This window comes from Tenrec ecaudatus, chromosome 14, assembly GCF_050624435.1.
Source record: "Tenrec ecaudatus isolate mTenEca1 chromosome 14, mTenEca1.hap1, whole genome shotgun sequence".
NCBI lineage: Eukaryota > Metazoa > Chordata > Mammalia > Afrosoricida > Tenrecidae > Tenrec > Tenrec ecaudatus.
In genome coordinates, this window is record NC_134543.1 from 120,404,368 (window position 1) to 120,428,956 (window position 24,589).

Here is a 24,589-nt window from a genome sequence, read left to right on the forward strand (position 1 = left end):
ATCATGTATCCTTCTGATTGGCGAGTTTGACTGAGGAGGGCGAGGCCCACGGAGGCTTTTGGGAGAGAGGGGAGGTGGGTGGAGAGAGTCTGTGAGCAAGAAGCATGGGAAGGAACACTTGGAATGGCCAGGTGCAGTTTTGCACTCAGCTGGACCCATCAGTTTCCTTATGTGCCTAAACAACAATTTTACCAATGAGGAATAAGCTGCAAAAGTGAGAAACAATAAGGCATTTTGGTAGTTTAGTGGGCTCTGCATTGGGCCGCTAACCACAAGGTCAGCAGTTCAACCCCCCTAGCAGCTCTGTGGAAGAAATATTAGGCTTTCTACTCCCATAAAGATTTGCAGCCTCAGAAGCGCAGAGGGGCAGGTCTACTTTGTCCTATAGGTTTGTTATGAGTCAGACTCAATGGCAGTGAGTTTCTTTCTTTTAAAAAATTTTATGATTTTTTTTTTAGAGCAATACTTTTTGCCTCATCCTCAGGTTTGACTCAGTCCACTGACCTACTGCCATTGAGTCGGTTCTGACTCAGTGAGCCTACAGGACAGAGTAGAGCTGCCCCTTTGGGTTTCTGAGACTCACACCTACCAACACCAACAATAAACAACAACAGAGATTATGTGGATTCCTCATCTGATCAGGTCACAAGGTGGAGTTGACATATGTAAACTAGTATCTTAGTCTCTGTTCTTAAAGTAGAAAATACAGGCGACTTAAATGGCTTCTTTGGGTCAAAGTCCTATGAATATATTTGTTGTCATTATATGTAATCTGATCATCCCCCCACCCTGCCTCAGGGCATGGAGTTACTGATGTAGGTGTGCTTCGGCCAAATCCTCATTCCCAAGATAGCAAAGGGGCATGTGGGAGGAGAGACCTCCCATGCACTGAGTCTGTTGTTGGGCAGTCCGTTGTTCCTCACTTTTTGGTCAAAAGGGCAATAAACACAACAGAGAATGAGGCGGTTCATGGATTCCTTTATTTATTCCGGTGGAAGGGACCCAGATGGAGATTTCCCATGAGGAAATGGTGAGAAGGGCTTGCCGGTCCGAGCTAGAAAGCAGTAACACTGATTCTATAGTTGGATGGGACGGGTGCACATTTGTAAGTACCTGGTGGGAATCTTGTAATAAAACTTACCCTATGTATAAGTACAGTGGATTACTACTTAGTACATTCATACATGTTTCTACCATCTTGAGATTTTTTGTATATACAGTATATGATCTGTTTTTATAAATGTACAGCTTGGAAGGGGAAAAAAGAGAGAGAGCGAGAGAGCCTTTTGGGGTTAGGTATAGCATTAACAAAAACCAACATGGTCAGCCACATTCCAATTGAAGACCCAGAGAAATCAGGCCGACAGTCCGGCCCCAGCCCAGCAACCCCTGACGGTCCAGCCAAGTATCAACCAGCACTCTCTGTGCCCTGGATGCAGCAGGCCCTGGTCGCCTCTGGCCTGCCACTGTGAGTGCCCCTCTTACTGAGCCCAGCCTGCACAGTGCCGCCCTCCCCAAAGCAGGCAGCAGAGAGGAATGTGTGTGTCAGGTATGGAAAAGAAGGGGGAGGGGGGGAAGAAAAGAAATGTGCTCTTCAACTAAAGGCACTTGTCAGCGGCCACCTGCAGCCCTCTCCCGGGCCTGGTGAGATGGCCAACAACGTCTGAGTGGACCGGTTCACCCCCTCGCCAGGTTTAAATACAATAAATAAATCTTGGTGGGTGGTGGTTTTGCCCTCCTGGGGTTCTCATGAAGAGTTGACCTTTCAGGACATGGAGTGACACCCCCGACCCCTAACCCAGCCTTGTCGGTGTCCCCTGTGGGGAACACACCGCGTCGCGCCGAGCTCCAGGCCTTGCTCGCTGCCGATGTCCCCTCCGTCTGTCTGTGCCTGGCCCTTCACCCAGTGCACAGTGTCTCTCAGATCTTGGTCACGTAGTTGTTGGGGAACAAGCCCTGCTTGCCTCGCAACCGGCCGGTCCACCAGCCCGAAGGATCTGTGGGAGGGAAAGATGGATAATGGGGAGGAGGGTTCAGGCTGCTCGGCATCAGCCCAGGGGTTTATCCCCCAGGCAAAAGGGATCTGGCTTTCTCTCCACTTTGATAATTTCCTTGTCCCCCCCTCCCCATTGATAATGTCGTTTTACTGTACATGAAAACGTTTGTTTGTGGTGCAAAGGAACCCCTTCCCCAAGGCAGCCCCAGGGGGAGTCATTCAGAGGTCTTCCAGGAAGACCCTGCTGAGGAGGGGGACTAGTGAGTGCCAGGCTGGCGCCCAGTGTGTCAGGACCTCAGTCCACCGCCTCCCTCTGGCTTTCACAGGTAGCTATTGGTAGGTCCATTCTCTACTGACAACGACCATATGACAGAGTAGAACTGGCCCAAGGGTTTCTAGGCTGTAACCATTACAGAAGCACAGCCCTGGGCCTTCCTCCCACAGGGCCGCTGGGTGGATCTGAACTGCCAGCCTTTGGGTTAGCAGCCGAGGATATCACCTCAGGGCCACCAGGACTCAGCACTGACTCTCCCTGCAAACCTTTCTGTCACTTGTCCGTCTTTGGCCTCTTCACTCATCCCAGTGTCTGTCCCTGGGCCTGCCTCATTGGCAACACGCACCTTATAATCTGACGTCCCTTCACCTGACTCCATTCCTTACACAGAAAACAGGTCCTTCCGTCCTGCACCATGCTGCCATTTTAGAAATCCTCCTCTACCCTTGTATTATCCGAGAAAACTTGCCCACACTCCCTGTCCCCAGCATTTTACATTTCATTTTAAAAAGTTTAAATATCTGATCTATTCGGAACTTACTGTAAAGGGCGACGTATGAACCTAAAGTAAGTATTTTGACATAGGGATTTTAAAACTAAATATTTTGACATAGGGATTTAAAAACTAAATCCCCCACCCTCCCAAGTCATTTTCAAAGGTTCACAGTGATGGCAGTATTCCATAAGTCATTTATTCCATAAGTGAATTTGTGTTTTTTTTTTGTTTTTTTTTTTTGTAGTTAGTTCAGGGATCGTTTGCTGGCCCTTAGGAGCATTTTCCAGTCCAGTCTGTTGGGGCACCACGCCCTGGCCCCAAAGTCCACTTTAAGCATTCCCTGGGGACCTTGACCATAAGTGAATTTGTTACGGTATGTCTGCCCACTGAGTGTGGATACTCACACGCTGCCCAGGTGGCATCTGAGTGAGTTTGCTAGTGACAAGTCTCCTGGGACTTGCAAGGGCATTGCGTAATGTATGATGCAGACCCTGATGTGAACTTCCCAAACAGCTCCCGAACCTAAATCCAAGGCCCGGGTTCAGAGGAGGGAGCCCATCTCACAGTTTATTCTCTGCCCGTGTCAGAGTAGGTGAGATGCTGGACTGATTATTAGGCAGGCTCTGTGGGTCTTTGCTTCCCCAGCCTTTACCCATGTCTAGACTGAATTATAAGTCTTCTTATTACTCCAGGTAAATAAAGGGCTAATGATGCATGGGAAATATTTTCTTCTAGTCTCTTTTCACGCATTTAGCTCCGATCCTGATGCTTCTCACCTGCAGCGGGGTTTTTGGGGGTTTTAAGTTTGCACTGGAAGGCTCTTCCCATCCAGAGAGGAATATACGATTCTAGGTTTGCTTTTCAGACTATAATTTAGTGAGTTTTAGATCTTTAGCTATCTGACATTTATGAATGAGGTAGAGGATCAACTTTATTTTCTTTTCCAGATGGACAGTCATTTTCTTTCCTTTCTCCACGGATTTCAAGCTTCACCTTTATCACCTGCTATCTTTCTGCCTCTGCCCGAGTCTCTTCCTGGATTTGGTTCTATTGCATTTGTTGAAATGCTTATCCCTCTATCTACCTCTGAGAGAAGCCCCCTTAGTCACACCACAAATGCCTTTTCCTTCCTGGTGCTTTTCCTAACACCTTTAGGCAAGAGCTTAAACTTTTTTGTCTGTTTCCACAAGCACATACCGTATAAACTCGTGTGTAAGCCAAGTTTTTTGGCACAAATATGTGCCGGAAAACTGGGGTTCGGCTTATACACAGGTCAGTGGTACCCCAGTGAGGACAACGTCTATGATGACCTCACACCAGCTGAAGCTCTGCATTGGGATACGGATGATGATGAGGAATCCAGTTTTGAAGGATTTTAACTCTTTACATTTTAGCTTGGTTGCTGATTGATACTCTTAAGGTATCATTGTTGATACCTTATTGTTTTTGTTGAACCTATTTTCCACTTACTGTGCTGGTTTAATGTTAAATGACTTGTCCTTTGATTTATGTTTTTTATTTAAAACAAATATTTAAATACATTACCCCACTGATATCTTAATTTTTAGTAATTTTATTTTCATTTGTTTTGATTATTGAAACTCACCAATAGCTTCTGCATTTTCCACCCTAGGCTTATACTTGAGTCAATCAGTTTTTCTGGTTTCCCAGGTAATAATTAGGTACCTCGGCTTATACTCGGGTAGGCTTATATTTGAGTATATACGGTATATTTGAAACACACACACACACACCAATTGTAGGATTGACTGTCTCTATCAAAGGAAAAGAAGTACTCTGAAAACCACTTTGATTCCCTTTGTCCTTTTATAATGGAGAATGTAGGGCATGTCTTTGGCTTTATTCTGTATTAGAGCTTTCATTCAGAACACCGGGTTTCAATGGGAGCCCTGAATCTAATCCATGTCTTCACATACATTCAGCCTCCCTTGAGTTCTTTCTGACCACTGACCAACAAGGTGCAATCTTGCCAGAGGCAGAAGGGGTTGGAAAGCAGACTGCTTGGACTCCTCTGGCCAGCCCAGGGAGGGGCAGTCTGTCCCCCAGAGTCATGCCTGGGTGCACCCCGGATAGAAACTGAAGTACAAAGGTGGCATATGGTTATGAATCATAACCTGACAAGATGGTCAGGACCCCCCAAAACAATCCTCTGAGGTCTTTCATCTGCACTGGTGTCTGCATCCCAATCATGATCCCTTTCAGACTCTCTAGTCCCTCCCATGACTGTGATGGATTGATCTGACACCAAGCATGGTTTTGAGACGCATTGATTTTGTCTTCCAATTTCAGTAATGACTTAAGTACCTGTGACTCCCTTATACACTGTTAGGACCTCATATTGATAGTTGTCCTATTTAAGATTTAATTAAGGGGCCTCTATAAAATATATATTGTCTGATGATCAAAAGGGACATTTCAGAGATCAGGAAGATATCAGACATGCTTTAATTGGTTGGTCTGTGATTGCTGCAGCCATTTTGTCACCACAAGGCAACAAAGTATGAAGAGTATAAAAAAGCAATAGCTATTAACCAGATGCCCAAACACTAAACTCACTGCTTTCTTGCTGATTCTGACTCCCATGGAACTGTCCACCACTGAATTTCCAAGCCTCATCCTCCCAAAGAGCAACTGATGGCTTTGAACCACTGACCTTGCGATTAGCAGCTCAACACAGAGCCCATGTCTCCAACAGGGCTCATTAGAAGCATGAATAAAATGAAGCTGGATCGGACTGAGCCTGCAGCTTACCTCTGCGAGTTTCAGTTAGAAGAGCTCATAAGTTCTCTTTGTGCTAGAATAGTTTTTATAACAACGTGACTGACTGCACGCTTTTTGGGAGGGGGTCCTCCGTTAGCTAGCCATGTGCTTACCTTCTTTGATAATATCAATAATGTCATTGGCATTGAAGCTGAGTTCATCTGTGTCCTGAGCATCATAGGCGTAGAGAGCCTTGCACTGGGGCACCTGAGGCTTGGGCTTGGGCTGGGGCTTCGGTCTGCCCCCTGCTGGGGGAGGTCGACTGGTTGTTTGTCTCCGCACACTGTGGAGAGAAAGGGGAACCAATGAGAGACAGTACGCACAGAGTGGCATTCAGGAGCATGAGGCCCGAATCCTCCTGCTCAAATTCCAACTCAGCTCCACTTTGGAAGCCAGCAAGCAGCCTCTCTATAGTTTCTATAAGCATCCAAATACCCTCCTTGGCAAGACCATTGCAAATACACTTGTTGTTAGCTGTCAATTCCAACTCAGCGACCTCCTGAGGAACGTTGCTATCAGGCACCATCAAGCCTACTCTATAGCACAGAGACCCCATGTGACAAGAGTCACCTAGGACTGCCCAAGTGGGGTTTCTTGGCCGCAAATCCCACAGATCCTGTAGGATTTACAAATCCTGCAGATTGCCAGGACTTTCTGTGGTCGAACCACTGGAAGGGTTTGAATGTCAACCTAGTTGGTTAAGTAGCCGAGCGCTTGATCACTGCACCACCAAGACGCCGATAACAAACATGCAACTGCCAGTATGATAATCATTTCCACACCAAGAAGAGGTAGAAAGGACACATGTCCTCAGAAAAGTTTACAAACTGTACACACACACCCCCACCGATGATTTTCAAAAAGTTTGTGGAAAATGCGTATTTTCCTATGCAGGGGATGTCACATTATTTACGCATCAAAATAGACTCATGCTAACTTGCTATAACACGCCTGAACTAGGATTTAGTTTGAGGTAGGAAGGAAGATGAGGTAACGGTTTGAAAAGAGCCCCTATTATAGACACATTGGTTCTGCTAAACTTTGAGGTAAGAACAAGCATAAAACGTTATGGCCAGTTTTGGGTGGAAGAATTGCGAAATCACTGATGTTTTATCAAAAGTTTATGGATCTAATGCCCAAAGATATCAGCAGTTTACAAGCAGATTACTTATTTTAAGAAGGAATGCGACCTTGTGGAAAATGAGGCCCACAGCACAGACCATCCGCACCAATTTTCAAGGAAAAAGTCTCCTTGCTTAAGCTTTGATTAAGAGGACACCAATGATTAATAGTAGAAACATCAGCCAGCACCATACACCTCTCAACTGATTCAGCTCACACAGTTCTGACTAAAGTATTAAAGGTAAGCAAACTTTCTGCTCTGTGAGTCCCCAAACAGTTATACCCACATCAGCTGCACGTAAGAGCAGAGCTTTCAATGGAAATTTTCAACAAGTGGGAACAAGACCCTGAAGTATTTCTTGGGGAAACTGTAACAGGACAGGAGTCATGGCTTGATCAGCATGTTCCTGAAATCAAAGCACCATCAAAGCAATAGCTATCAAGATGCAGACGTGGGGGAACCGATTACAAGGATCTACATGTGACCTCCTCCCTGGGGGACGGACAACAGAAAAGGGATGAAGGGAGATGTTGGACAGGGCAAGATATGACAAAATAATAATTTATAAATTATCAAGGGTTCATGAGGGAGGGGGATGGGGGACGGAGGGGGAAAATGAGGAGCTGATGCCAGGGGCTTAGGTGGAGAGCAAATGTTTTGAGAATGATAAGGGCAATGTGATAAACATTGTATGAGCCCCTAATAAAATGATTTAGTTCTTAAACGCTGCTTCCCCGCAACTATCATGATCCCAATTCTACCTTGCAAATCTGGTGAGACCAGAGGATGCACAGTGGTACAGATAGGAACTGGAAACACAGGGAATCCAGGACAGATGAGCCCCTCAGTACCAGCGGTGAGAGTGGCGATACCAGGAGGCAAGGGGGAGTAGAAAGAGGGAACTGATCTCGGGGATCTACATATAACCTTCTCTCTGGGGGATGGGCAACAGAAAAGTGGGTGAAGGGAGACACCGGGCAGTGTAAGATAAGATAAAAATAATAATTTATAAATTATCAAGGGCTCCTGGGGGAGGAGGGAGGGGGAAAAGGAAAATGAAGAGCCGATTCCAGGAACCCATGTGAAAAGCGAGTATTGAGAATGATGAGGGCAACGAATGTATAAGTTGCTTTACACAATTGATGTATGTGTGGATTGTGATAAGAGTTGTATGAGCCGCAATAAAATAAATGATTTATAAAAATAAATAAATTGCAAAATAAGAGAAAAAAAGATTAATAAAAAAGAGCTGTAAGAGCCCCCAATAAAATGATTTTTAAAAAGAAAATTAAAAAAAGAAAAGAAGAAAAGATGTAGAAGTGGTCCAGTCAAGGCAAAAGTACAGGTCAAGGGCAAAATTTGTGGAAACGGTTTTCTGAAAGCCTTAAGGCATTTTACTCGTTGGTTTTCTGGGGGGTCAAAGAACAAGAGCAGCGGTTTATTATGAGGGTGTCTTGAGAAAGCGAGCTAAGGCATTAGCAGAAAATTGTCTCAGGAAGCTTCACCCACCAGAGAGTCGGCCCTTCTCTGGCTCCTTCCTCTCATCACGCGAGGGTGACTTTGTGAGAGTTTTGATGGAAATCATTCGGCATCAACTGCACGGTCCTGATTTGGCTCCTCTGATGCTTTGCTTCTGAATCTCCAACAATTTTTAAAGGACACTTATTTTTCTTCAGTCAGTCGTGTAAAAAGGCCTGCACTGACAGGGATAAGTTCTCAGGACCCTCCGTTCTTTGAGGATGGACTAACAGTTAGGATAATCACTTACAAAAGTACCTTGAATTTGATGGGGCTTATGCAGAGAAATAAAGTTCATATTAATTTTGTGACTCAATATACATGGTCATGGTCTCCCCCCCCAAAAAAAAATTGGAAATGGAGCTTTCTCCGATGGCAGAGAAGCCTGAGCTTGCCTCTCCCCCTAGTGATCTTTCCAGAAGCATCCACAACCCTTTGCGTGGTGCTGAGTCTAGCTTTTCGCCAGTTTTACCACATGTGTAAATGTTCTTGCTTTCTTTTCTTTTTAATTAAATACTTTTACTGGGGGCTCCTACATCTCATCACAATCCCTACAATCATCCACGGTGTCAAGCACATTTGTACATATGCTGCCATCGTCATTTTCAAAGCATTTTCTTTCTACTTGAGCCTTTGATATCAGCTCCTCATTTTTTTTTTTCATTGTCACCAAGTTCATTCCACCTCATTGTGACCACAAAGGACCGAGTAAAACTTCCTTTTTGGATTTCTGAGATTGTAAAATTTTTTAATACCTTTATTGGGGGCTCTTACATCTCTTATCACAATCTATACATTCTTCCAATGTGCCAAGCACATTTGCACATAAGTCACCATCATCATTTTCTAAACATTCTCTTCCCACTTGAACCCCTGATATCAGCTCCCCATGTGCTATTGCAAATCTTTATGGGAGCAGAAAGCAAACTCTTTCTCCCTCTGAGCAGCTTGTGGGTTTGAACTTCTGACCTTACTGACCAATGCATACTCCACTATGCCACGGAATTTGTGAAATTTGTTTTGGCTGCTCAGAAACCTCTTTTTATTTTTTTATTTTAACAATTTATTGGGGCTGATACTCAGCTCCTCATTTTTATCCCTCCCTCCCCGATCCACCCACCCTCCCTCATAACCCTTGATAAGTTATCGATTATTATGTTCATATCTTACATCGTCCGTGGAAGTATTCTTGACCAGGATATTAGTTTGCTTGTCTTTAAAAGAAAACAATAAAAAACGATGCCAAAGGAATTGTCCCTACTCAGGGTTTCTTTTTACTTTTAAAATCATTTTATTGGGGCTCCTACAACTCTTATCACAATCCACACATACACCCATTGTGTGTCCAGCACACGTGTGCATTTGTCGCGCCCATCATTCTCAAAACCTTTGCTTTCCACTTGAGCCCTTGTCCCACTCCAGGTTTCTGACGTGGACCAGTGTCGATGCTGGTAGTTTGTTCTCAGTGCCTCAACCTCTCCCTCTGCAGGAAGGAATGTCACATTTTGCTGATCCAGAACACTGCTGATGGCCATGGGGCTCGAATCCCAGCTTTTTACTACCACGTAAAAATGCTGCGGTAATAGAATGTTACCTAGAGCAGAGCTGCCGCCCTCCCCGCCCCCCCAATCATGCCAGGGTAGGAGAGTGCGCTGTTGGGGAGCTGCCCTGTGCTTTGCAGGCTGGCTAGCAGCACCTCTAGGTTTCCCCACTAGATGTCAGTGGCATCCCCTAACCCAGGCCAGACTGTCAAAAAGGTCTTCAAACTGGAACCCTAACTGAGGTCTCTGACTTTACATTTAATCTTTACATCCTCTTCCTAGTTAACCCGAGGCGCCTCCAGGCCTCCTTGGTTCCCTACTGGCGGCCTCCAGTGACCTTCCAAACATTGTTGCCAAGGCACACTGCTGTACCTGGAGCCCTTTAGGATCTCAAACAATTACTTACTAAGTATCTGCATGACATCCATTTAACAACAACAACAACAACAACACAGGCCTGTCTTCCACCCCAGCCTCCCGGCTGTGGTAGCAGAACAACAAACCAGAGGAGAGCACCCGCTCAGGTGCTAACAAGGGCATCTCAGCTTCAGCTGTGGCCCAAGTCAGCAGGCTGGCTCTTGGGTCACTAGAACCAGTCCAGGAGGAAGGAAGGAAAGGCAGGGTCTTTCCTGGGGCCTGAGTTCTGGCAGGAAAAAGCACACCAAGCCGTGAGCTGTGCTCACCGGGGTGTGGTCCTGCACCCCACTCAAAGCCTGCCCAGCCGGCAGTACCAGTATGTAGGCAGAGATGTGGACTAAGATGTCGGCGAACAAGTCAGATAAGAGTGGGGAGCTGGGGCAGCACCCTCCCACACAGGGGCTGGAGTCCTTGGAGGCAACCTGGGCGCCTCCTGCATAGAAGGCAGCCGTCCAAGATTCCTCAAGCTTGCTCCTTTCAGCGACCCCCCCACACCCCAACCCCGATCCTTTTATCTAAGAGAAAAGGTGTTTTATAGGCCATTCCCATGACATCATTTCCTGTGCAGTGCCTTTTGGAAATTCTCACTCAGTGCTGGTGAAACGCTTTCTTTTTTGAAAGCTTGGACGGGCAAGCTCACTTTTAATTAAGCAACCTACCTATCAGGGATGGGTCAGCATTTGGTTAATAATTTCTCCTGATTTCTCAGCAACAAGGAAGTGTCAGGAGAGGGTGGAGGTGCGGGCTACTCAGAACACCCAGGATGGAGGGTGGTCTCTAGCCTGGAAGGTTAGCCTTCCCTTAGGGTCAGAGGTGGTGCAAATAACTGAAGAGCTTCGCTGCTAATCACAACACGGAGGTTCTGGTCTACCCAGAGGTGCCTCGGAAGAAAGTCCTGGCCATCTACTTGTGGAAATCAGCCTATCAAAGCTGATAGGGCAATGACAAATGTGCTTTACACAATTGATGTTTATATATGGATTGTGATAAGAGTTGTATGAGCCCTGATAAAATGATTTTAAAAAAAAAGAAAACAATTTGCACCTTGAGCTGCCTTGCTATCAGGCAGGGACCAATGTCATCTTGGATTGAACTTGATCCTTGGCCTTAAGGACGCGACTTGAATTGTTCTGGGTGCGAGTATCTCTTACTGGTTCCATGACAGACGTGTCTTCCCTGGCTTTCTGAATGGTGTTGGGGTCTTCTCCTTCTTAGGCATTACTTGTAAGTTTGTCTGTACACGATTATGTTTTTATCATTACCACTTTCACACGAGTTAGTCTTGTATTGTTTTCTCGGGGTCTCGGCTGTGAAGCACTGGAGGATGGACGTATAATGATAATGACGGATCCAAGGGGTTATGGGGAATGCAGGGGTGGAGGCGTGGATGATAGGGAGGGGAAGGGTTTTCAGGAGTAAATGAAGATGGGTGGGGGAGGAGCATTAGAACAGATTGGGATAGTATAACTTATTTCAAAAGTGATTTCGCCATGGGGCACGGGCTGCTCTAAAATGGATGTGGTGTTGATTGTACAATTCTCCATTATCTGAATGATTGAACGACTGAATTATATGATATGTAAATTATTTGGTAGAAAGGCTCAAATGGCCTTAAATGCAAAACCGTCCAAACACACAAGCCTGACTGTCTCTTTCACGTCACTAGATGGCGATGCTGTGTAATGAATAATTAGGAGGCATACTAATGCCTTTCTTTTGCCAGACAGAAGTTGATTAATGAGGTCTTTGAGGCACACACAGATTTCCCTCTGGGCCAGGAGGGGATGAGCCAAGTCCAGTGAAGAGGGATTCACACCCCCCCACCCCCCAGCACACACAGGGCACCGGGCTCACTGGCTGGAGCTGGCTCAGTGCGGGTAGAGAGCACCAGCTTACATTTTCAGGGATTTTGTGAGGCAACTGTTAAAACAAAAACTACAACACATACACTGACAGTTACATCAATTATCTTAAAGGCAAATATGTGCTCCTCACTCATCCCTTCCTATTTTGCCACAGTAAGTGGCAATCCTGTTCTTTCTTAAAAACTCACTGACGTCAAGTTAATTTAGACACATCGAGCTTCCAAGACCGAAATCTTCGGCGAAATAGATGACCTCAACACGGCACCCCCATCCCTTTCCGTGCTCCCAAGCCCCAGGAGCCGCTAGTGGGTTTGAACAGCTGACCACGAAGCCAGCAAGCTAATGCTCAGCATGCAGTGCAACCAGGACTCCTTGGCTGCCATGTTGGAAATTGAGCACGAGGAGGGTAATTTAATCACAGGAACCAGCCAAAGTGACAACGCAGGCCTTCTTGTCCCCACAGAACTGTGGGGAAATGCTGTCCACCTCCCCCCACCCCCACACCAGGGCTGGACCAACCAGTGCTGCTTGCCCGAGCTCCTGGCAGCCTCGTGTACAACACAACCAGACGCTGCCACCCGGTGATGGTGAGAGATCAGGCCAGTGCCATCCGTAGGCCTGCGTTGACTGATTTCCTTCTTCGTCTGCCTGACTCTGGAATTCCCACTGCAAGCCGTTCCCATGCCTTGTACCATGAGGACATGACGGTCTGGCGAGTGGGATGCACTGGGCAGGAATGGGAGCAAGGAGGAGGACAGCTCTAGCGCCCAGTCCCAAAATACCAGCTGGCCCACTGGCAGTGAGTAGTCGCCGGCCCACAGCGATCCCGACAGGACAGAAGAGACCTGCCCCTGTGAGTTTCTGAGAGTGTAACCCTTCACGGGAGGAGCAGGCCCATCTTGCGCCCCCAGAGACAACTGTGGACCTGTCCGTTAGCAGCCCAGCATGTGTGGTCCCTCTTAGAACGCTTTGCTTCTATTTGTTTTGGGACGGATGTGCAGGCTTGAGGTAAAGATAATTTTGCGACTCCATGATCCTTTGTGCTATTTGCATTCTTAAGAAAGTTCCTATTCTTGCCAATGGTGTCACAAAGTCAATCATTTTACCGGGAAAATGGAGGGCTGTTGCAAGAAGTTCAGACTCACAGCAACAGTGTCACACACACACACACACACACCCCGTTGACATTTCAGTAACAAAGTCTCCTTTTATACCAGGGGGGTTCAAAGCATTCCTAGAAAACATCCCATAATGTTTTCATTCCATTTCCTCACAAACTTTCCAAAGCCCCCTCATGCATGTCAACTTACAGTTATAAACCCACACATCACCAAGCAAACCCCGTGTTTATAAGTAATCTAGTCTTTTCAGGATGAGCCGGCACACCCCACTGTAAGGTCTTTCCCACCCATTATGGAAACACCTACAGGAAAAAGCCGGGCCACCATAATTCTTTTTTGTAACGGTTCTTCTTTTCTGGGCACGGTGCCGGGTCTCTAATGCAATCACAAAATATTCCCAAATGCAAACAACACTTCCTACGCACTCAGGTGCATTCTAGCCAGTTCGCTTTGTGGGAGCGGGCAGTGTAGGAAAAACCCCACATTCATGACTCGAGCCCAGGAGCTCTCTTTGCCCCAAGATGTCAGGATACAACAGGCATTTCAACCTTCATACTGAATCTCAGATGATTCCAGATGAGCCCACATGAAAGAAGACCCCCAATGGCAGCTCGGAGAAGAAAACTCTGGATCAAGGGCTTATGAATTCCCTTGGGCCGAATAATGCCTGTCGTTTTCCAAGAGAACTCAGTGGTTAGGGTGACGAGACCAAAGAATGGGCTATGGATTCAATTGTGTCCCTCAAATGCATGTTGAGGTCCCGAATCCTGTGGTGCTGTTAGGTACGCTTTTGGCTGCTAACCAGAACATTGGTGTTTCAAGCCCACAAGTGACCCCGAGGGTGAAAGATGAGGCAGTCTGCTCTTGCACAGGCTTGCAGCCACAGGCTCTTGACAGAGGAGTCGTGTGGAGCTGGAATGGATGGGATGGTAGTGGTTTTGGGTCAATGTGTGGTTCTGCTTGGAAATAGTGTCTTCCTCTCTGGTGTTCATGAGGTCAGACCGGTGGGGGGTAAACCCTAAGCCTAATTAGTTCTGAGTTATTATAAAAAAAGAAAAGAATGGAAAGAAAATGAGATGCCAATGGCAGAATGGCTATAAGCCAAGGCGCTAAGGAAAGCCAGACGGTAAAAACAAGAAAGAAAGAAAAGGGCAATGTGCACGGACACAGAGACTCTGAAACTCACGCTTGCATATAGATTGGCTAAAGCACATGGAAGAGATCATGAAGTAAATGAGTCGGCGTGGAAAATCAATAGGAAGAACACACTCAGCATAGCTCAAGCGGAAAGACTTTAAGATAACCTGTAAGCCTTATGTAACGAATAGGAACACGGAGAATTGATGCATCTGAGTTGTGACGTGGGTAAGTGACATTGGAAACAAGGTGTGATATTGAAGGATTCTATGTGCGAAATATTGAAGGATGCATCAAAAGAAGATGGAAGAAATACGCAGGGTTACTGTCTCAACAAGTCTCCTTCCTACTGTCCGATCAGACACCAGTGGTGTTGATGGAAGAGACCCAAGCAACACGGACGGTCTGAGCGGAAAGACAAGGCTCTTGGAACGGACAGAACATCAATCGAAATGTTCCCACAAGCTGCTGGATGCAGCGCTGAAAGTACTCACTCGGCTATGCCAAGACCTGACACAACAGAATCCCAAAAATGACATGCAAGTAAAACCGCGTGGAAGACAATCACAGCCAAGGGCAGCAAAGAGAGAAGAACACAGGGGGAAGAGGCTGGGGCCCGAGGAGGCAGAGACCACCCAAAAGATGTTTACTTCCCCCCACAGAAGGGTTTCGAGGAAAGGACGATTCAACCAGGGTGCAGTGCAGCGCCGACAAAACACACATCCTTCCTCCATGTTCCTCCAGTTCCTGAATCCTCCCCCCACCCCACTGCCATGACCCAGGTCTACCTTACAAATCTGGCTAGACTGGAATACACACATTGATAAAGGTAAGAGCTCTCGACATATGGAATTCAGGACAGATAAACCCCTTGGGAACAGTAGTAAGAGTGGCGATATCATGAGGGTAAGGGGGATGAATAACAGAAATGTGAGTGAAGGGAGACAACAGACAGTGTAAGACATGAAATAACAACAAAAATATATAATTGATCAAGAATTCACAAGGGAGGGAGGGGGAAAAAAGAGAGGCTGATACCTAGGGCTCAAGTGGAAAGAGAATGTTTTGGAAATGGTGATGGCAACATATGTACAAGTGTGCTTAATACAACTGAAAGATGGATTGCCATAAGATTTGTAAGAGCCTCCCTGCAAAAAAATGATTAATAAAAATGTTTTAAAAGATGTTTATTTGTGTTTAATGCCTTTGCAAAAGCATGTGACTGTGTGGATCATAACAAATGATGGAGACCCTCGAGAATAGGGATTTCAGAACACTTCATTGTGCACCTGTAGAACCTGTTCTATCGGAACGAGGGGATGTGGCATGGTTTAGAATCAGGAAAGGCGCCTGTGAGGGTTGTAGTCTTTCACCACACCTATTCAATCTGTATGCTCAGCAAATAATCCGAGGAGCTGGACTACATGAAGAAGGATGTGGCATCAGGATTGGAAGAAGGCTTATCAACAATCTTTCAAACGCAGATAGCTCAACCTTGCTCGCTGGAAGCGAGGACTCGAAGCACTTGCTGATGAAGATCAGAAGCCTCAGAAGGGATTGCAAGTCAGTGTAAAAAACACCAAATCCTCGCAATTGGACCAAGGACGGAGAAACGATTGACGTCGTCAAGGCTACACAATCCATGCTCACGGGAGCAGCAGTCGGGAAATCAAATGGCGCGCTGCATGAGAAACTCTTTTAAGTGTTGAAGAGCAAGGATGTCACTTTGAAGACTCGGGTGCACCGGGCCCAAGCCATGTAGTTTCTAGTGCTCCCTATGCATGTGACAGGTGAACAATGAGTAAGGAAGAACACGGGGAATTGATGCGCCTGATTTCGGATGCTAGTAAGTAATACTGACTGCACCATGGACTCTCAGAAGAATACACAGATCCGTCTTGAATAAAGTATCGCCGAATGTTTCTGAGACATGAAGATGGCAAGACTTTGTCTCACACGCTTTGGACATGGTATCAGGAGAGAGGAATCCCTGGGAAAGGACCTCATGCTTGGTAGAGGGTTAGCAGGTCAGGGCCAGGCGCTGTTTTGTTCCATTGGACATAGGACACTATGAGTTGAAACCAACCTGCTGGCATCTACCAACACCAACACACTAGGCAGGAATCAATAGAGTTGGCACCCTGATTGGGGCTTTTAGCCTCCAGAGCTGTAAGACTATACAAATTTCTGTTATTAAGCCATCCACCTGTGGTAGTTTCGTTAGGGCAGGAGGCAGGCACTATGACAGGATGTTCATTAGAAAAAGACGGCGGCACAATTCAGAGTCACTTCAAATGCGTCTGTGACATTCATGAGTCATTGTCCAAAGGCCCTCGAAGATCTGGTTTTTGTTTCCAGGCCTCTGTTTTGCTCTTTCTTGGTGTTCACTGGCACAGGGATGACATGTGGCTTGTGGGTGGGAAGGGTCTCCCTGAATGGCTCCCGGTCTTGAATTTCTAGGCTGCCCACTGCCCCATTAGGCCAGCAATGGCTGAAGTTTAGACTCCACCAGAACCCAGAGCTTTCTACAGCCCACAAGCGTGAGCTCTTGAGATGAAAGCCAATGATTGCACTATCGACTTTGGATCCGAGTAGAGTATTGAAACTTCCAGGGGAGACCAAAGCACACGAAGAATGGCACTGAAACAAACAGGCAAAAAGAACTTTAATGCTGCCTCGTGCTTTAGAGTTTCCAATCCTCAACAAGCCCCAGGGCTTATTATATTATATTAAGACATATTATAGTATTATTATTATTAGGACTATGCAGACGAGGCCATCGATGTGAAGAAGGGTTGTGTGAAAAACATAAGGTAGCACTGCTGAGAATTAGTGAAATGATCCATGTGTTGTCCCCCACCCGGCACATTGAAGGCTCAGTCAATATCAGATGAATGAATCAGGCTCAGTCAATACTGGATGAATGAATCAATAAAGGAAAAAAAAAAACGGAGTTAGGAGTCAACAGCCAATTCTCTCCACTGCAACTCCCATGCCCATTGGAGCTGTCCCGTTTTGCGGCCACATTGGCAGCTCTCCACCCCTGAGGTGAGTGTGCCTAGCTTATGGCAGCCAGAGCTGGGGTGAAGCTGGCAAATATCACCTCTTTGTTCCGCAGATGTGAAATTTAGGTCTTGAAATTCCAAGGAGGAAAATAATGGCATTTCATTTCATTGGCCCTTAAAAACATGCCCCGTTCCAAAAGGTTGAATCTATAAACATTACTGGAAATGTGGGAACGGATGCCAGGAATTCCTAAACTCCACGTCTGCTTGGGCCAGGATACAGCCGCTGCTCCTGCAGACTCTGGGCTAAGAAATATTGCTATTGGACACTTGGTGGAAACTCTAAGCCCCTTAAAAATACGACTCCACCGGGAGAGGGTTGACAGGAGGCTCACAGGCAGCATTTGCATTTTTCTGTTGAGCCTGCCTTTGCGGTGTGGCCAGGGGCCCTACCACCGAGAATGCTCAATGCTTTCTGTTGCTCCAGCTTCTAGTTGGATTAGTCTCTGGAGTATCTTGACATTTCTTTAAGTTTTCCACCCATGACATGGACCATAGAAATAAAAAGGCCAACAGACAAGACATTGCTCCTCTGGGTTTTAAGGCTTCTGATAATGGATGGGAGATAGGTTATATACATTTCAGTTACAGGAGGGAAAAGAAAATGAATGTTTGAGTGGGAAATCAAGTATTAAGGAGTCAGAGCAGGGTCAGATGAGTGAACGGTTTCCTTTTTTAAGCTGGTCTTGTTCCTTGAGAATGCACAAAGATTCATAAATGAGTCAGACTTTATAAAAGCCAGGCAAAAGGACTTCAAGATGATAATTCCCACCAAGTTTCTTAGTTTTCTTGGATGATGACAACAATAACAACAACAATGAAACATCAAGAGCTATCAGGTGCACCAAGGCAACAATGCTAGGGTAAATTAGATCACCACTGAGGCTGGTAATGAATTTAGCGACTTGCTTAAATCACTCTCCAAAAACATGAACTTGAACCTGAAATAAACTGACAAAGGCTTTCCTGAATTAACGGAGTGACACCATTTAAATTTATTCATATTACATGGTCCAAAAGAATGAATGCTTATGCTAAGTGTAAACAAACAAACAAACAAAGCATGGCAGGGCAGAGGGAGAACAAAAGGAAGCCCGAGGGTGTAGAAGACCCACAAAAAGACCGGGAATGATGTTTTTACAGATAGGTAAGCTCAGAGTCCCACCTGGAACGGTGAGGCAGAGATATGCATATTTATGGAAAGGCACAAGCTTGGAACCCCCAACCCCCCAGTTTGTTCTGACAGTCTCTGGTGGGATAAATGCAATTCACGTTTCCTTGGTCCAAAGGAGAAGTGTTAAATCTAGGTAAGCCCCAAACCCAAACAACCAAACTCACTGCCACTGAACTGATTGCTACAGCGACCCTACAGGACAAGGCAGACAGCCTGTGTGCATTTCCGAGACTCTTCACTCTTTACAGGAGCAGAAAGCCTCGTCTCTTCCCCTGACGGCAGCACAGGCTCCTGAAGTGCCAACTTCACAGTCCCTGGCCGCATTGCAGAGAAACTCATTACAGCTTCACCCCTCTGTGCTTTAGGGAATAAACATGAGCGGGGCACTGTCCCTTATGGAACGTTAGGCACCATCAGCTCGAGGGGTAGAAAGAGGCGGCTTGCTAGGATGCCAGAGGTTTACACCCCGTAGGCAATTGGGAAGCCGTGCAGCCTGGTGGCTGGCTGGGAAGGTGACTTCCAAGCATCACAGCCAGCCGCCCAGCTAGAGTTGTGGGCTCCTTGTCCTGTAGGCCTACAGGCCTCAAAGGGTGTGATACGGCTGAAACAGGGAGCCCCAGAGCGGCGGGCTGGAAGGGAGCAGCTTCAGTTAAGACACGATGTTCCTCAATTTCCTACTTTTGGCTGACAGATGCTCCCAGCCGGCTGGCGTGCCAATCTCTAACTTGCCAAGCAGGCTGGAAAGATGGTTTTGCTTGCCAAAGCCAAAGCAAGTAGGAAGCTAGACGAGAGAGCGATTTGGTGCATTTTCCGCATTGCTTTTAAACCTCCACCTTCTTTGGGACAGAAAAAAGGGGCCCAGGAGAAGGGATGACAGAGCAGTTCTCTTTTCTCAGCTATTTCCCCCTCTCTGAACAATGTTGGTGCAGGTGATGGAGGGGGGATCTTGTTGCCTCAACAGGCCCCTTCCCATTCACCTTCTTGGAACACCCTCCCCTCCTCCTTAGCAATCAGCAGCAAGCCGGTATCCTTAGACCAGTGGTCCTCTCCATGTGCATCAGCAGCATCCACATCACCTGGGAACCAGTTAGACAGGCACTTTCTTGGCCTCACCCCTCACCTACTGAGTCAGAAACGCTACAGGTGGCCCAGCAAGCTGTGCTTTGCTACGCATTCCAGGTGATTCTGGTGAACACTCAAATTGAGAACCACTGGATTAGACCAACCAGGTATACCCAGCGTACACAAGAGGAAGGAAGAAAGAGAGGTATCCACGCTGTGGATGCGATAAAATGAAGATGCTAAAACTTGCCGGAGGAAAAGGGCCGTGGGGATAAGGCAAGGTTCATAAGAACCCCAGAATGCTGAGGAGGAAGGAACGAATGTAAGAAACACATCACAGGCTCCACCCAGAGGAAGGAGCGGCTGTTTTTCTTATGCCATGTGTGGTAGTTACATAATCTGTTGTCAATTTGAGGACTCAGAGTGAAGGAGTGGAGTCGAGCCTGTCAATCAGGTAGTAGCTTGATGATCTCATTTGCAGGCGGGAAGGAGATAAATAGCTCCATGGAGGCGGGACACATGTTCACTCCCGGCTAGGCATCCCTGTTGAGAAGACACATGGAGCTACACCAGTGCCCTGAACTGGATAAGCCACATAGAGACCCCTGCCAGTGCTGAGATGCTTATGATGCCACTGGATCCACAAGAATGCCCACCCACGAGCCTGAGATCTTTCTGCATTCGGTGTCATTGCATGTGTTTCGTGAGTCTGAAAAGGACTTTATAGATAGGTATCGGACATACAGGGTAATATTGGACTGATGGGCCTGATCCGGACTGGGCTGGGATGTTTTCTTAATATTCAATTGCTCTTGTATAGAAAGCTCTTTCTTATACACATATGAGTGTCTATGAATTTGTTTCTCTAGTCTACCCAGACTGACACACCATGACTTTAACTTTTACCCAAGTCCCCGTCTGGAATTTCTTCACCTCTCTAGAGAGACAGAATAGACAGTGGGGACGAGAGAGGAAAAGAGGTAAGAGAGTGAGCTGGAGCAAATCCAATACCGGGCTCAGCTCAGAGAACCGCTCCACCGCCGAGGACCAGGCGGCATCGTTAGGCTCTGTCAAGGTCACAGGAGGAGGAATCACCGTGTCCTGGAAGAAACACGGCGGAGAGGATTCCTCGAAGTGAGGATGGCTAGACTTCATCTCGCTTTTGCGGATATGTTCTCAGGAGAGACTCTTGGGAGTCCCCGGAGAAGGACATCATGATCAATAAAGTAGGTGGTCAGGGAAGAAGGGGGAGACCTTCAATGGCGTGAACCGGCCCAGCGGGCGGCTGCAGCGATGTGCTCAGACAGCGCCGGCTGTGAAGATGGTGTGGGACAAGGCTGTGTACGTGGGGTCACACTGAGTTGGCACCGACTCGACGGCACCTTGACAACCAGAACAATGTCATCACCAGGGGACGGCTGGCGGGTGCATCCATCGTCTTCCTCCTTGAGGTACAAAGGACTGAGCAGTCTCTTACATACCAAATAGCCTAGTAGGGAGTTTGTTTACATAGCTTCTAGCCGTTGCAGCAACCTGGCAGCTTGTGTGCAGCAGAGGAGTTTAAGGAGGTCAGGCATGGGCTCACTTTTGCATTTCATAAGGGGCTCCGCGAAGATGCGCACCCAGCTCTGGCCCCCAGTTATAAAATAACTCTACAGCATTTCTGCCTGGTTATTTCCCTCCTCCCAATGCACGATTACTTCCAGGGATGAGGTGCTGCTAGAATGCTCTTTTTTCACGGATGCCAAATCTCCCTGTGGGTAGAGTTCACACACTGAGGATTAAGGTTTTGTTCTATGGGACCCCCCAGGACACATCAAATTCCTTTTCAAATGGATACATCTTTGAAAATCCACACACAGCTCCAGGAACCATCACTTCCTTGAGCTCCAAAGCCTGGGATCCGTTCACCACTCTTCATTTTCTGTTCTCAACAAGGGGCAGAAAGACTCTCAGCTTAAAGCCTTGGAGATCAGAATTCCAAAGCCAACAACTCTTTCTCCTCGAGTACTGGGATGTTCTTCTTAATTTCACTAAAGACTCGGTCAGCTATTGTGTTTAGCAACCACGCACACAGAAAGATCAATAATGCATTATTCCTTCACCGCACCTGCTCTCCAGAGAGCAGAAAAGGTCAGAGCAATTGAATCTCAGGCTAGAGGGGACTTCTCTGCTGCTGCGTCTAAGCGTTCTCTGGAGGCCGAAATGAGCCAGTGTGTGCAAACAACATAGACACTTATTTAGAAAGTCAGCCAATCCCCCCACCCCACCCCCTACCCAGCCTTGGGTCCCAGATGATAGCATTTGGGTGACAAAAGGAACTTTAGAATCCCACAGTGACAACCCAAAGAAATCCTTGAACCTTGGTGCCATGCAGAGATGAGCTTGCCAGCTTTGCCCCCAGGATGGGGCACCCTTACCCTGCAGCACCCTGGTCTGGGACCTTGAGGAAATCCAGGCTCTCGGGTATCTTGGACACCCGGTCTGAGCCAGTAGACTGTTGCCGTGGCAAGGGTGGGCGGGCCATGGACGTGTACAGGCTCTTCTGATTGGATCTCTGGTTTCCAGGGTCATGGGGATGTGGCACAGATTGGTTTTTGATGACTCCATTCTGATGGTATCCTAGAGACAGAAAAAGACAAGGAAGCAAAGGTTCAGTTTTCCAATCCGTGGCTAGAAGGCTCTCTGAAGTCCTTCCATAGCCTGATCATGTGACTCAGGGCATGCTGCCTAACTTGGGCCTTAGTCGCAAGAGGCTTAGCTCTATTATATTGTGAAAATTAGAGCAAATACGTCATAAACTTCCAGCAAGTGCCTGGGACACAGGGCATACACCAAAGATGTTTGTTGCCTTTTGAGAACAGATGGACCAGGTGTTCAGGGTTTCAAAGTCCACAGTCAAGGAAAGTTAAGCTTACAGCTCCTTGGCAGGCCGATTCACGGGTCTAAGAAAAACCATGAGGTTATGACTCAAAGGGCTGGCAGGCAGCTGTTTAAACACTTGGACATCCGTTTCCAGGGTGGTCAGCCAGCCGAGCCCATTGTATGAGAACGCGCTTTGCACCGGCAAGGGACCCATCTGTACAGATCACCCTCGCTTAGCCAAGTGCTCCGTAGTGAAGGTCACTTTAGCTACTAAGTAGTAGACTGACTGTGGCGATAGGTTCCCAGCCATTATCTCTGACAGAAAGGGACCTTATCAATCCAGGTGATGGATGAGCCGCCCCAGCCCCATCATATCTTCCACTGATGGCTCTCGACCAGAGAAAGAACACAAGACTCCCAGGGCACACTTTGGTGGGACCCCCCACCAAGACCACTTTGCAACACATTAAGAGACGAACTCTTTGGTACCAGAGGGATGACTCTGAGCAATAGGGGTCCGTTTCTGGCTCTGGTAACTATGTTGACCTTGAGCAAGGTATCTGACCTTTCAGAGTGCCAAGTTCTTCACTAATGAAATGAGAAGAATGGCCCAGAATCCTCTAGTCACTTCCAGTGTGGACATGCTCTCGTTATCTCTAATTCTCAAGTAGAAGTAGATTTTTTTCCGCCCCTTACCCAATTAATAGATTCTACTTTGACCTACAATTCTCTCTGGGCAGTGCATTGACCAGGTTCAGAAACCTCACTCTTATTTCCTCTCACAGGCCAGGCATGGACTTGTCAATCTGGGGCAAGCAACCTTCTTCTTACCCAGCTACTAGGCCCCTGGGGGTGAGGCTGGGTTGGGTCTCCCTACAGAGACATGTAAGAACCTGGAGCAGAGAAGGGCAGTGAGACCCATTCTGATGTAGAAGAGGTGGCACTTGTGAAGGACATGGGTAGAGCACAGCAGAGCGGGGCATCCGGACGATGGCACTCAGGGTGGGGTCCTCTCGCCTCGTTGCTGGTGAGCCCAGCTCACTGGCTGCCACTTACGTTCAGAACCCAAGAGAGCTGGTTCGAAACTTCCCTAGCATCTCCACAGACACAGTTTCAGGGTGGTTGAATCTAATAAGACATCATTTGGGCTTTGTGTGTGTGTGTGTGTGTGTGTGTGTATGCTTTAAAACCCCTATGATTTTATTTTCAGAAAATTTTAAAATACATGAACATTTCCTGTGATTTCAGTAGCCATCCACTGTGTTACATTAATTCTGCATATAAATGAATGATCTAAGCATTCACTTACAGGTACCAAACGCACTCTAGCAGGCACGCATGATTGCTGGGTTCTAGCAACCTTCACCTACTTCACGATAAAATGTTTTTAAAAGATGGCTTGTGACAGATTTGAGAATAAAACCAACAAACAACCTGCCCTCCTATCCCTGTCTCCCCTCCCCGCCCAGGCCCAATGTGGTCACCCCTGAGGGCTGGAACGCGCTGAGCTAAGGGACTCTGGTCTAGCTGCTTCTTATTGGTGCAGAAACACACTCGAGAGGAGTTCACGGCCAGGCGGGCACTTCCTGACCAGATGCGGCCTGAGGCTACTCGGGCCAGCCTGGCCGAGGCCAAGAAGCTTCCCGCATTCTGTGCCGGGAGCTGGCATCTCAATTGGTAATTGAATACTTCCCTGCTTTTCTTAGGTTGCTTGGTGCTTATCTATAACTTCAAGGGCAGAGAAAGGTGGAGGAGAGACAGCTGAGGCTGGAGCACTCCCGAAGAGAGGAGAATGCATTTGCACCCCCAGATACCAGAGACAGCAATGCAACCACAGCTGGGAAATTCCAGGCGAGAGTCCGACGGGGTCCATCACCTCGGAGCAACCGCGTCCAGTGCGGTCCCAAGATGACCCTTTCAGACACAGACTCCACCCCCCCTTTTTTTAAAAATGAGTTGAATTCTGTGAGCAATTGGGGGCGGCAGTGGTGGTGGGGGGGGGGGCGAAGAAACACTGTGAATTGTTTTAGTGCTCTCTGAACATGAAGCATGTTTTAAAAGTGAAAAGTCTTACACCTATTCACCTTTGGATGTTATTGATCCAGGTGATATCTTCTGATGCTTTTAAATGCAAGAACTACAAAATCTGAAGCT

General features: G+C 47.1%; 1 protein-coding gene across 1 annotated transcript in view; it reads right to left on the reverse strand.

The window, feature by feature from the left end:
* Positions 1-958: 958 nt before the first annotated feature.
* Positions 959-24,589, reverse strand: part of MYO1E (myosin IE) — a 247,587-nt gene continuing 223,956 nt past the window's right edge. Inside the window, exons 26-28 of the mRNA XM_075531887.1 lie at positions 21,991-22,192; positions 5,661-5,830; positions 959-1,997 (exon numbers count right to left, since the gene is read on the reverse strand). Of these exons, the coding sequence (XP_075388002.1) occupies positions 1,921-1,997; positions 5,661-5,830; positions 21,991-22,192 (449 nt within the window). The 3' untranslated portion in view covers positions 959-1,920. The remainder of the gene's footprint in view (positions 1,998-5,660; positions 5,831-21,990; positions 22,193-24,589) is intronic.